General features: G+C 44.8%; 1 protein-coding gene across 1 annotated transcript in view; it reads right to left on the minus strand.

Moving 5' to 3' along the window:
- Window positions 1–13520, minus strand: part of LOC137534197 (VPS10 domain-containing receptor SorCS3-like) — an 872207-nt gene that overhangs the window by 417878 nt on the left and 440809 nt on the right. The window contains exon 5 of the mRNA XM_068255595.1: window positions 8705–8778. Within this exon, the coding sequence (XP_068111696.1) occupies window positions 8705–8778 (74 nt within the window). The remainder of the gene's footprint in view (window positions 1–8704; window positions 8779–13520) is intronic.

The raw sequence follows: 13520 nt of genomic DNA on the forward strand, positions 1-13520 counted from the left end.
CCCCTTACAGCTCGGGGCCCTCTTGCGGTCACAGGGTTTGCTCCCCTGTAGTTAAGCCCTTGGCAGCAAGTGTAAAAGGGCCCTTACCACTTGAGCTGTGGAGACCCCATACTCAATGACGCATACATGTAAAAATGGCACCTGGGAAAAGAGCGTGGGGTTTGCTGCTAGTAGAATATTGCTATGATTAGGCATTTTCTACTACAGAAGTCCAAGACTTTACTATGGCTAAACCCAACCCTATTCCTCACACAGAACCCTCCCTCTACTGATCCCTAACCCAAATACTCCTCCAGGTGGGGCCAAAGACCACCCTCCACCCCCAGTGGTGTCTAACTCCAAGACCCCCCCCAGTGGTGCCTAACTCCAAGACCCCCCCCCCCAGTGGTGCCTAACTCCAAGACCCCCCCCAGTGGTGCCTAACTCCAAGACCCCCCTCCACCCCCAGTGGTACCTAACCCTAAGACCCCCCTCCACCCCCAGTGGTACCTAACCCTAAGGCCCCCCCCCCCCCCGTGGTGCCTAACCATAAGAACCCCCCCCGTGGTGCCTAACCCTAAAAGCCCATTCCAGTAGGGCCTAACCCTAAGATCCCTCCCTGGTGGCGCCTAACCATAAACCCCCCTAAATCTTTCCTTCGTGCCTGCTATGCAATGCCACCATTTGTATTTTCGCAAGCCCCGGCAGAATCGGTTGCCGATAAAATGTACCTTGTTAGCCGCATATCGTGGTCATTCTAAAAGCCACAATTTGCAGCAAAGAAGTACATTTTTGTGCCCAGAGGCACCCAATAGCGGCTGCCACCGTGCGCCCAAATTTCCTTTTTTGCCTATGGCGGCTCCATTTTTTTTTTCAAAAAGGTTCATGCGCCTTTTTTCCTTGTTTAATCGGAGAGCTTTGTGTCTGTTGATTTAATTGGGGGCTTTGTTAGCGAGTATAAGGAACAGCGGGTGGCATGGCGGAGTCTCTCTTTAACAACGCAAAGATCTCTCAGAGTGCCCTGTTTTCCCAGAACTCATCATAAAGTGGTCATTGATTTTTAATAAACTGCGACTCAGCACATCGTCTTCTTCATACTCGTAAGGCCTGAAACATTTGAACACCGGCTGCTGCCCACAACTATTAATTAAATGTTAATTTCCTGCAATTAGGCATAATCATCTTAAATTAATGTTAAGCGTGGAGAGGACATTGGAAGAAAAGGGCAGCATTTTAATTGAGGATGTATCAGAAGGTTATTGTATCATTATAAAGCAATGAGGGAGATGTACTAGAGAGACTCAAGCAGAAATAAAAGGATTTTTTTTAAAGCAACCTAAAGGGACAGGAAAGCAAAAGGGACCCTTTATAAACCTTTATAAAAAATGCCAGGACCAGGCTGCCTTTCATAGTTGGAGCTGCAGATGGAACAGGCATGCAGCCACACCACATGTGCAGAATGATCCTGGCCAGGGACTCTTAAGGCCTTGTTCACACCTACAAATGTAGATGGCTGTGCAATCAGAACGCAATGCTTTCCGATCGCGCAATGCACTGCTGTGTTGTGCTGCTGATCCTATTCACTACAGTGAATGGGGTCAGTGCTGCGCTCTGCTGAAAACTGAGATACCTGTACGTAGAGTAGGGGTATGCAGCATCAATACACATAGAACACTGGCACCAGGTCGCAGGCTAACCTCAATGTCTAGTGGCCACCTCCCTCCCTTATAAAGTTCCCTGGTGTGTAATCCCCCCACTCTTCTATACATTTCTCTGGTGTCTATTGGCCCTCCTCCCCTATACAGTTCCCTGGTGTCTAGTGGCCTCCTTCCTCCCCTATATGGTTCCCTGGTGTCTAGTGACCCCCCCCCCTTCCCTATACAGTTCCCAGGTGTCTAGTGCTCCTCCCTCCCTTACCCTATACAGTTCCCTAGTGTCTAGTGGCCTCCTTCCTCCCCTATATGGTTCCCTGGTGTCTAGTGACCCCCCCCCCTTCCCTATACAGTTCCCAGGTGTCTAGTGCTCCTCCCTCCCTTACCCTATACAGTTCCCTGGTGTCTAGTGGCCTCCTTCCTCCCCTATATGGTTCCCTGGTGTCAAGTGACCCCCCCCCCCTTTCCCTATACAGTTCCCAGGTGTCTAGTGCTCCTCCCTCCCTTACCCTATACAGTTCCCTGGTGTCTAGTGGCCTCCTTCCTCCCCTATATGGTTCCCTGGTGTCTAGTGATCTCCCTCCTAGACATTTCTCTGGTGTCTAGTGCTCCTCCCTCCCTTACCCTATACAATTCCCTACCTACATTTTTCCAGAGTGGGCCAAACATAATGCAAAGTGGTGAATCCACTTGCGGGCCAAATTTGATGGCTCTGCATGGGCCAGAGTTTGACATGTATGATGTACATGGTCGTAACAATGACCCCTGCAATCGCAGGGGGGGCCCAAGGCTTTGGGGGCCCCACCTCCTCCCTCTATTTCCAACCGCAAGTGCAGATAATTAGCAAAACAACCTCCCTGTTCGCTCACAAAAACTGTCCCCGCCACCTCCTCCTGCCAAGCAGAGTAGCGTGTAGCGGGAGCGTCTGTTATTGTTTCCTGATTCCAGATGCTGCTTCACAGCAGAACACTCTCTGCTGCCGTTCGCCGGCTCCCGATCATGTGACCTGCATGGGGTTCAGGGACCAGGGGGGCCTATGCTATCATATTTGCAGTTACGCCCCTCATTATATAGTCCATTTTTCTTAGACTGCAGGGGTTTACATTTTAATGCTGATGTCCCTTTAGGTCCTTCACTTGAAAGCTATTTATGAAATCCAAGGGGCTCCTCACTGGTTCTCCCTGGCAGCCATTCCTCCCTTATCGCTCTCTCTCTCTCTTGGACTGTTTCCCACTCTCCATGCTTATCTTCATAGAGAGAACTCCCAATCTGGGGAGCATCAAGAGATTATCCTGCGTGGCAATCATCCCATCGCTGCAGGTGATGTGATCCGTCTGAGCTGGAGGTTAAGCTGTAAAGCTGAAATGTGCACAGCCAGCTTCACAAACCGCAGAGGATGTCAGAGAGTTTGCTGAAGAGAGACACAAAGGAATTATCTCTCTCAGAAAACACAGAGGATTCTTGGAATTGGGTAATACCCAAGATTTATTTGCATTCAATCCCTGCCTCATGTTTTCTCTCATTCTATTTATTTATTTTTTTCCTCTATTTTTGCTCCTTCCTAGACTCAGCACTTGGTAGCTTTACAGAACATAAAATTCTCCCAGCTCCCAGCTGCAGACGCCAGGGTCGGATTTACTATAAGGCACTGTAGGCATGTGCCTACAGGCGCCTGGTGATGGAAAGGTGGCTCACTCCCCTAGTGCCTCCATCCTTATACAGAGCCCCAAGCAGGGAGTAAATGAGAGCTTACTCAGCCAGCTCTGGACATTCCACTGACAAGATGTCCCTTCAGTCGGGGGCACCACTAGCTACTTAATACTGAGGATGCACTAGCTACCTAATACTACAGAGGATATCTGTAGCTATGACGGGCAAGGGAAGTAAGGGTGAAGTGACAGCTGGGACAGCTAGCACTGGTTGTTCGATGCGGGTTTGGTGGGGGTTTGTAGATTGGCTGGTAAAAGCCCCAGATAAGTAAAAGTCTTTTGCTTTGTGACGGTTTAGGTTCACTTTAAAGTACTAGTCCTGAACAGGGGACAAAAAAATGACTTAAAGGGACACTATCGATTAACATGTTTTTTAACCTGAGTTTGAGAGAGCTCCTGAAGTGCTGGTAAATAATGATGTATACATTTCATTTGCTTATCTCTTTTGCTTACTGTAACATATTCCTTTCACTCTGATCTGCAGTCTGCTCATTTTCTGGGAGAGTGAACAATGAGGGGTGGGGGAATTCCCTCAGAGTTTAGTTAATTCTGTGTGTAACCCTGTCTGTGAGAGAAAGCACTCAGAAGCTGCTCGTTTCTGAGCGGTCTGCAGGAGAGTAGAGGAAATGCAACTTGTTGTAAACATTTGTAATTGTCTGTGACTCCACAGCTTTTCATACTCTTTTTTTTTTTTTTTTTTTTGCTGACAGGGACTTCACACGATGAATTAAATCTTTTGCTTCTGATATTTAACATAAAAAGTAGGAAAATGTTTACACAGCTACTTAGATATTCTTTGTACATTTCAGGAAATCAGAAAAGTAGGAGGCGCCCTTTAGTATAGCACAATAGTGAATAGGTATTTCGAATTCACAAGGTAAGAGTAAATATTCCTACCTGTGATGAAGACTCTCAGATCCACTAAGGCTGGATGGACTTGCAATGGCGCCCAGCAACCCGCGTTAGCTCTTTAAGCACGATTATTTGACCCGAGGAAGCGACTTGTGGTCGCGAAACGCGTTGTCCAAGTGCTTAGTCCAAATTCTCAATAAATTGTTTTTTAATATATCGATCTGAGAGTCTTCATCACAGGTAGGAATATTTACTCTTACCTTGTGAATTCGAAATACCTATTCACTATTGTGCTATACTAAAGGGCGCCTCCTACTTTTCTGATTTCCCGAAATCTCATACCCTACTGGTTAGGGCGGTTGTCCCTATCCCTGTATAGGACACCCTTTTTTATCAGGAGCAGCGACCTTAAAGGCCGAGTGGAGACGGTACTTCTCCACATGTGCTGATAGTGGTTGCCGTCATAAGCAACCCACTTTTGTGAGTATATTGATTTTTACTACTTAGTCCCAATACTGAGACGTTATCACGCGATATCGGGCTCCCGATATCCGTGTGTTTTTTTTGTTTGTTTTGTTTCTACCCAGTCCGAAATTCTTTGTACATTGTCATTTTAGAACACTTGGGTATTGATAGTGTTCCTTTAAGCCCATTACCTTTTTAGAAGTGTCCTGGCTTTGTTCAAAAAACCACTTTCCTGGACGCCACCATAGGTGCCTATTGAAAGATCGGCATAATTTGGTCGCTGGCGGCGCCCACTATTTATCAGGCGCTATGGGTGCCCAAATCACCCCTCAATGGTAACATTTCAATAGGTGCCTATTGGCGGCGCCCAAACTACCAGCGCTAGCAAGTGCCAAATTATTATTATTATTTATTAGATTTATATAGCGCCAACATATTACGCAGCGCTGTACAATAAATAGGATTACAGACAATGATAACTGGGGTGACAGAACAATACAGGTAACAAATCATAGATACAACAATACAGGTAATAGCAATAAGATACACAACACAATGCAGATAGTAGTACAATGCCAGATCATAAACTGGAGTGGTAGTGGTAAAAATTACCACTTCCAAATTCTGGGTAAAGTGCACACAGTCAAGTAAGATACACAAGGGGAGAGGGCCCTGCCAAAGGCTTACAATCTAGATTCTGCACTACGGAGACCCTTAAATGTACATTTAATCAAAAGGATGTGGTATGAAAAGCACTGAAAATGACCTGAACTGAGGTGAAATCAGAAAGAGAACATACAAGAGAAAAATGAGTTACATAGGTTTCATGTAAGGCACACTAAGATAAAACACATGGGTAACGGTAGATCACCGGCAAACAAATCGGCAATTATCGGGCAACCGTTGGAATCTCTTGGAAAGCGCGGTGATTCTCCAGACTGATACACACGTCTGTAATGAGTCTGATTGCCACTTAAAACCACATTATATTCGGCAGAGTATCAATAAACCTTACATTTCATCATGGTGGGGGGTGGGGAGAGAAGCGGCGCGGCAATCGAATTACTCTTAGCGGAGAATATAAATTCACTAAAAGCTCATCAGTCAGAGAGATCCTTACGTTAAGCTTCTGCATTGCAGGTTTGGTATTTCATGGATAACCGTAAAGTGACTGGCAGTCCTCAGCAGACGCAGCTAACATGTAAACACAGGATGTTAACCATTTGTCTGCTTCCATGAAAGCAGGAAGTGGACACAATGCTGATTTATTGAAGCTGTAAGAAAGAAATGTTTTTCTTTAACCCTCCTGGCGGTATAAAAAATTCCGCCAGGAGGCAGCGCAGCAGTTTTTTTTTTAAAATCATGTAGCGAGCCCAGGGCTCGCTACATGATAGCCGCTGCTCAGCGGCATCCCCCCGCCCGCTTCGATCAGGAAATTCCGTTCAAAGAACGGGATTTCCTGGAGGGCTTCCCCCGTCGCCATGGCGACTGGGCGGGATGACGTCACCGACGTTAGCGACGTCGTGACGTCATTGGGAGTCCCGATCCACCCCTCGGCGCTGCCTGGCACTGATTGGCCAGGCAGCGCATGGGGTCTGGGGGGGCGCGATGGATAGCGGCGATCGAGCGCGAGGTGGCAGCGATCGTGTGCTGACGCAGCTAGCAAAGTGCTAGCTGCGTCCAGCAAAAAAAAAAAAAGTAAATCGGCCCAGCAGGGCCTGAAAAAACCTCCTGCGCGGCTTACCCCGAACACCGCCAGGAAGGTTAAGAGCAGAGAGGAAGTCCTGAGTTCAGGTCTGCTTTCATTAAATTGAACCTCCTATGTTCTGGCACATGTCACACTCTGGCTAATCATGTCGCCCCCCCCCCCCCAAGGAACACATTGAACGGATGTCTCCACCCACATTTTTAGAGGCATTTACACTCTATCCCGTGTGCAATCAAGGCATTTTGTATTGACCTGAGGAAGCGGGCCATGACCTGTGAAATGCGTTGTCAGATTGCTTTTTTAAATAAAAACTTTTTTCCAGTTGAACTGGTGTCTATATCTGCTGGAGAGGTGAGCAATTACCTCTCTATTTATTATATATTTTTTATTTGTATTTTAAAATACTAAAATAGAACACACATTGGGTGCCTCCATCCTACCCACTACCAGTCAGACCTCCTTTGGAGGTAATAGCTTTGCAGTTGTCTGGAAAGTCTCTCGTACTACAGGAAAGCGACCATCCAGTATCCAGCAGGACCTGGAGTACCGAGCACAGGGACGATTAATTCCCTGCAGGCCTATATGGTGGTTGCAGGAACTGCAACCCACCTTTGTGAGTATATGGTTATAAAAAAAGTTCATCCTCCCTATACCTGACAATACTGCACCATTGGGCTCCCAGGAACTCCCTACTTCACACCTAAGTATTCTTGGCCACTAGAATCTACACAGGAAAAAACCCTATACATTGAATTGATGGCTCCCCCCACATTATTTCCCTGGCCTATACAACTGCAGCTTTAGTTGTTAAGGAGCCGTGTGTGGGCGCCTGCGTGAGTTTCATATTAGGTCCCTCGTGCACTCTGTACATAACAATTGCATGATGGGGAACACCAAATCCTGAACACTGTCAAGTATAAGCAGGGGGAGGGTAACAGCTTGATCAGGGCTGGGCAGAGGCTGAGAAGGCACCAGCCTCTGGGCACACAATCCTCAGGACACGCCTGTGCCATCTCCTATGCAAAGTCTAAGGGGGGAGGGGGGGATACATGTAGCTTTCTAAACCAGGAAGGAAGCTGCCTAATACTGGGGGTGAATCTGGCTAGTTATATTGGGAGGGGGTCACCCTCCTTAGAATTAATATGGACACGCAAAAGGGTAGCCTAAAAAGCTGTAAACCCCCTAAAAAGGAGTATTGACTATCTCAAAAAACACTGAAGGAGGCACCCTAGATTTATACTATGCGACTTGCTATACCTTACAACTTAGAGGTAATGTGCCTTACCTCTTCGGAAGAGCCACCCAAATGTATTGGATAAATGTTTATTCATTCAAGCAAACAATATACAATGCATTTTGCGGGTAATGGCCCACCTCCTCATGGTATGTTTTTATTGTAGGCATTTTTATTAACCTGAGGAAAAGGGCCAGTACCCGTGAAACGCATTGTCCATTGTGTGCTTGAATGAATAAACATTTATACAATAAATTTGGTTGGATGTTCCGAAGAGGTTAGGCACGTTAACTCTTAGTTATAAGGTATACCAATTTGCATAGTATACCCCTAGGGCACCTCCACCTATATTTTTGAGTTAAGTTATGGAAAGGAGAGTAGTGCAGAGAGCAGGGAGTTGCTACAAATGATCTGTAATCGACAATACAAGAAGGGATGTTATCTCAATGACACATCACAGACACAAAATAAGGCCATATTTCAACTTGGGTTTATTCGCTGGGCTTTCTCACACAATAATTCGGAAGCGGCAAAGAAGCTGAATTTGTCTCAGAGATGGACAACGCCACACATGGAGACATAGCCAAAGATGTATATAACCCGGATACATCAGTGTTCCTAAACATTATAATAATATGATGTTGGCCATGTCCTCGATGTTTTGGATAACAGCATCTCAAGTACCCCTTGACACATATCTGTAAATAATTCTCCACAATTGTGTACAAATGCTTCTCAAACATGATTTCATACTGTAACAATAAATACCTCTTCTGGATTATTTATACGTTTTATCATTTTTTTTTTAAATATCAAAACCTACTATAATGGATTGACTAATTTATGATACCACCCAAAGTTCAAGCAAATTTTGGTGAAAACATCCCTACATGTGTTTTGCACCATCTTCCACCCCAGAACAACAAATAATGTCTGTACAGTCTTCTCTATTACATTAGTTGGAAGAATTTAAAAACCCCACAGTGGACAAAATTTTTGGACAAATTTTTTTTTTTTTTTACAAACAGAACATTTGTCTGAAGAGTACCTGACTAGGTTACACCATATGCTGAATTAATATAAAATATTGCAGAAGAAAACTCACCAGTAGAACCTGTTGGGCGTTATTCTCTCATTCATCAGATGCCACCTTCGTCCAAAATCCATAGAGCTGTAGAGCTGAAAGGAGAGAGAGAACAGAAGAGTGAGTGAGGTCCTGCCGATGGTGAAATATTCATAACACTGTTAAAGGGAAGGAGCAAAGGTAAGGTGACATTTCTTTAGCTACTCTTCTTCATAAGGGATGAGGGGTCCTGAGAGATGCTGTCACCTTTCAGAAGACAACATCCTTGAACCAAATTGTTTTTGAATAGTGATATGTTCTTATGAGCTCTGTATACTTTGTAGACCCTGTCTAGTGTCTGTGCCCATCAGGGCCATTTCTGAACTATTTGGTACCTCCAGCGAAACAAGCTGTTACACTCTATGTAGAAGGGGAGGAGAGAGGATGAATGGGGTATCATTAGCCAATGATAATGATTCCTCTAAAGGGGGCACTGGAGAGCTGCAAGACATCACAGGGATACTGCAACAGCTGAAATGTACTGTATTGTGCACTGCAGACTGCCTGAATCAGCAAATCGTTAATATAGAGGGAGCGGTATTGTGCTCCACACTCCATGGCCTTTGTCTGAATGGCCTGTGCCCAGAAACGGTCCTTGTAAAAACAAACAAGGTCCTTGTAAAAACAAACAAGGTCGAGCATACACAGGATACCGCCTTATATGGGGTTTTCTAGGAGGTACCTAATTGGAAGAAAGTGGGTTTTTCAACTCTGGATAATAAACTATTAAAGGGACTCCGAGCAGTGCAGAAACTATGGAAAGATGCATATCATTTTAAAGCGCTCTTTCTCCTCTTTCCAATGATATATAAACCACCACCCTACGTCTTTTAGTTTTCGCTATTTTCGCGATTGAAATTACCGCGGCCGCGATTTCGATCGCGAAAATAGAGAAAACTAAAAGGTGTAGGGCAACGATTTAGGTGTCGTCAGAAAGAGGAGAAAGAGAGCTTTAAAATGATATCCATCAAGCCATAGTTATATTGTATTACACAGGACGACACTTTCCCCAGTGTCAGCAGCTCCATTTTACTGAATGCAGCTGCTGACTTTGACAAAAAGTCGCCCTGTGTAATACAATATAACTATGGCTTGATGGATATCATTTTAAAGCTCTCTTTCTCCTCTTTCTGATGACACCTAAATCGTTGCCCTACGCCTTTTAGTTTTCTCTATTTTTGCGATCGAAATCGCGGCCGCGGCAATTTCAATCGCGAAAATAGCGAAAACTAAAAGGCGTAGGGTGGCGGTTTATATATCATTGGAAAGAGGAGAAAGAGAGCTTTAAAATGATGAGCATCTTTCCATAGTTTCTGCACTGCTCGGAGTCCCTTTAAAAAGTAAGAAAAAGCTTCCCACTACAAATGGTGATAAACAGATTGTTATGTATAAAGAAAATACCTACACCAATTAAGGAGTATAAATATTTTATTGGAACAATTTCTTGAGGGAGCAATAATTAATAACAATTAAAAACAAAAACAAAATATGGCCGTCATGCCTCCCTTGGTCGGTACACATAGTATCAATTTTTACATATGACAAAAAAAGCCTCCGAAAAAATATAGAAAAGGTACTACAGACATAAGCTGGCTCCTTGCCCAAGTAAAATGTCGCCGCGATCTAGATAATAATCGGTAGTGTATGGCAATATGGGCAAAGTAGATGTCATATATTAGTCTAAACGCTAATCAATTGGATCATACTGCTGGTGTAAACCTGTGAATTATATCCCAATTGCCATCAATGGTGGCTTGTAATGCCAGTGTATATGACCCAATATGCTATATATATCAAGGATGATGTGATAAAAGATATCAAATCATAATATATAGATATTCCTAAAACCATGTAAACAAGTTACTCAAAAAGTGCAAATCAGGTGACAACAATATTCGATAGTAGTCTAGCACACTGTCCAAGTAAATATTCCCAAATAGGCAGATGGACAGTGTATGTGTCAGAAAGCATGAACACTGGTACATGCACACAATTAGAGCCACATTGTGCAGTGTGCATGCCAAAATTGTCACAATAAATCGCAATAAGGAAACAAGTAATCTATATGGCATACAAAGAGAACAAGTAATCCGTACGGCGTACGTAAAATCCTGTACAATTGGTGCACAATGAATCAAAATACGTGCAGAAAAAGACAAAAAAAAGTGTAAAAAAAAAATCGGACTGTAATGCAAGTCTGCCTGAAAGTGCTTGTGCTTGAGGTAGATACTAGTGCATAGAAGTAGACAATAGTAAGGAAAGCTAAAGGACGTGTAAAAAGTCCTGTGAAAATTCACACCAAAAGTGCACTGCGTGCTAAAGTGAGTTCAAGTGTGCAGGAGTTAAAGCCAAGATCTATACAGACACAGCCAAGAATAAAGTAAGAGAGAGAGTGTAGATAAATAGACTGTGGTTAGGTCGCAATGTCACATGGTCACAGGACACAGGAGAGGGTATAACAAGTGCTTACCGAGCAAGGGGGGTCCCCGAGGGCCAACCAACATTCAACGGCTCAACTAGTTTCGCATAAAGCTGCTTGTGGAGCTAGCCTTGTAAGTTGCTACGTAGTTTAAATCCCCCCTGTCATGAGTCATAAGTGTGATTCTGTGCCCAGAAACGGTCCTTGTACCAAGTTTTAAATATTTGAGCATTTAACAAAATAATAAAACTAAATGAGCTACACACTATGCCTTTCTTCTTGAATTAAAGAGCTAAAATCATGACCAAATACTTCCTTTGTGCAACAGTTGTGTTTAAAAATACCAGCCTAGCATGATTTTGTTATTCCCCCTCCAGTAGGTGGCATTCTAGGCATATACCTAGTGTGGCTTATGCCTAACTCCCTGGTGTTCTGATTATATTCGGCGCACGGCCGCGGGAGGGTTTTTTTAACCAAATTTTTTTTCATGTAGCTAGCCTAGCGCTAGCTACATGATTCCCCCCTCCCTGCGACATCCCCCTACCTCTTCCGATTGCCGCCGGCGATCATACCCATCAGGAAATCCCGTTCTGAACGAGATTTCCTGCAAGGCTTCCCCTGTTGCCATGGCAATGAACGGAATTAAGTCATCGACGTCTTGACGTCACAGGGAGTCCCGATCCACCCCATAGCACAGCCTAGCGGTGATTGGCCAGGCTGTGCAAGCGATCTGTGAGGGGGGCCCTTTCGCGGCGGGTAGTGGCGGATCCGCGGCGATCAGTAAAACACGCCGCTAGCAAAGTGCTAGCAAATTACATTGGCTAATTACTTGCTGAGAAGGGAGAATTATACAAGCTGTTCTCTATAAACACACACAGGGTGGACATCTCTGTGTTTTCAATCTTTCCTGTGCCAGAGTTCAGGTCTGCTTTCAAACGAGCCCTAACTTACAGGCTGCTTGTAATAGATACGCTTGTGTGAATCAGTGGCATCAAGAGGACTCTGAGACCTCCTCCTGGAGGAGGAATGGGGGGGGGGGGGTGAAAGGGGCAGAATTAGTAAAGCATTATAAATGTATTACATAACTGGTTATAATGCAGAACATTTTTGTAGGAAGCGCAATTCTGCTCGGAGTGAGACGGACCACGGCGTCTTGCGTGGAAGAGAAGATGTCTACCATCCCTGCAGAAAGAGTTAAGTCTGTTTTCCCTCTTGGGGTTGGATTTTGCTATTTCAATCAATTTCCAGCTGACTAATTTTCTGTGTGAGTGATTCTTGGCGCTGGAGTGATGTTCGAGATAAAGCACACTTGAATTTGCCCACTGTGCCAGCACAATCTTCCCCCTATTCATCACGCAAATGTCTAGCGTGTGATTGGTCGCAGAGCAGCATGAGTGATGATGAAACAAGAGCCGAATCGCAAGGCACCAGCTCCTTAAAGCATAATTCCACCTCCGAGTGCATTTCCAGAGATAAATGCGGCCTAAATACCGTATAAATCTCTTCAATCCAACCGCTTCCCTTATTTGTCTCCGTTTTTTTCCTCCCACAATTCTCCTCCATATGTACAAATGCCTATTTTTAGCTGGGGTTAGAATGAATTTGATTTAAAAAAAACAAAAAACAAATGTTCCGAATCCTCTATGTAACTGTAAACTTATTCACATGGATAAAAGTCAGGGCTCTGATGGACACATCTTAACTACTTTCGGATGTCTCGTCTCTTGCGCCCCTGAAGGACCAGAGACATTTTTTTCTAAATAAGGAGTGATCGATCAACGGGATTGGCTCAAAGCGGTCACGGGGTCAGCAGTCAATGAAATTGAAATTGGCTTCTGACCAAGATATGGAGCTCTGCTGTCAGTGTGAGTGGGTTGAAGCGTTACAGTATTGTACGTGTGAATGCGGAAGTTGAAATCTACGCCCTGGCAGGAATAAGCTGACATAAACAGGGCGTAGATTTCAACTACGGCTATCTGGAAGAAGTTAAAATACCCCTGAACTGAGAGGGATATCAAGCCAGCCAAATGTATTTCCTTTTAGGGCTCGTTTCCACTGTTGCGGTGCGGAATCGCCTGGATTCCACCGCAGAAGAAATCGCATGCGGCTGCGTTTCCGCATGCGGATTTACCCGCGATTTCGCATGGCAAGGAGCCAGGCGAATTTAACCATGTCACTGCCTGAGTAAAGCTCCATAGCAAACCAAGCGAAATCGCACGCGAAATCGCGGGGAAATCCGCATGACAAAGCTGCATGCGATTTCCCTATTTAATGCATTAGCGGCGATTCGCCCGCATTCCTCCCGCACGCGAAATCTGACAGCTCTGCCGTGCAGATTTCTGCCGCACCGAAAAACGCTCCCGCCGCCGCACAAGTGGA

Source organism: Hyperolius riggenbachi, chromosome 10 (genome assembly GCF_040937935.1).
Source record: "Hyperolius riggenbachi isolate aHypRig1 chromosome 10, aHypRig1.pri, whole genome shotgun sequence".
Classification (NCBI taxonomy): domain Eukaryota; kingdom Metazoa; phylum Chordata; class Amphibia; order Anura; family Hyperoliidae; genus Hyperolius; species Hyperolius riggenbachi.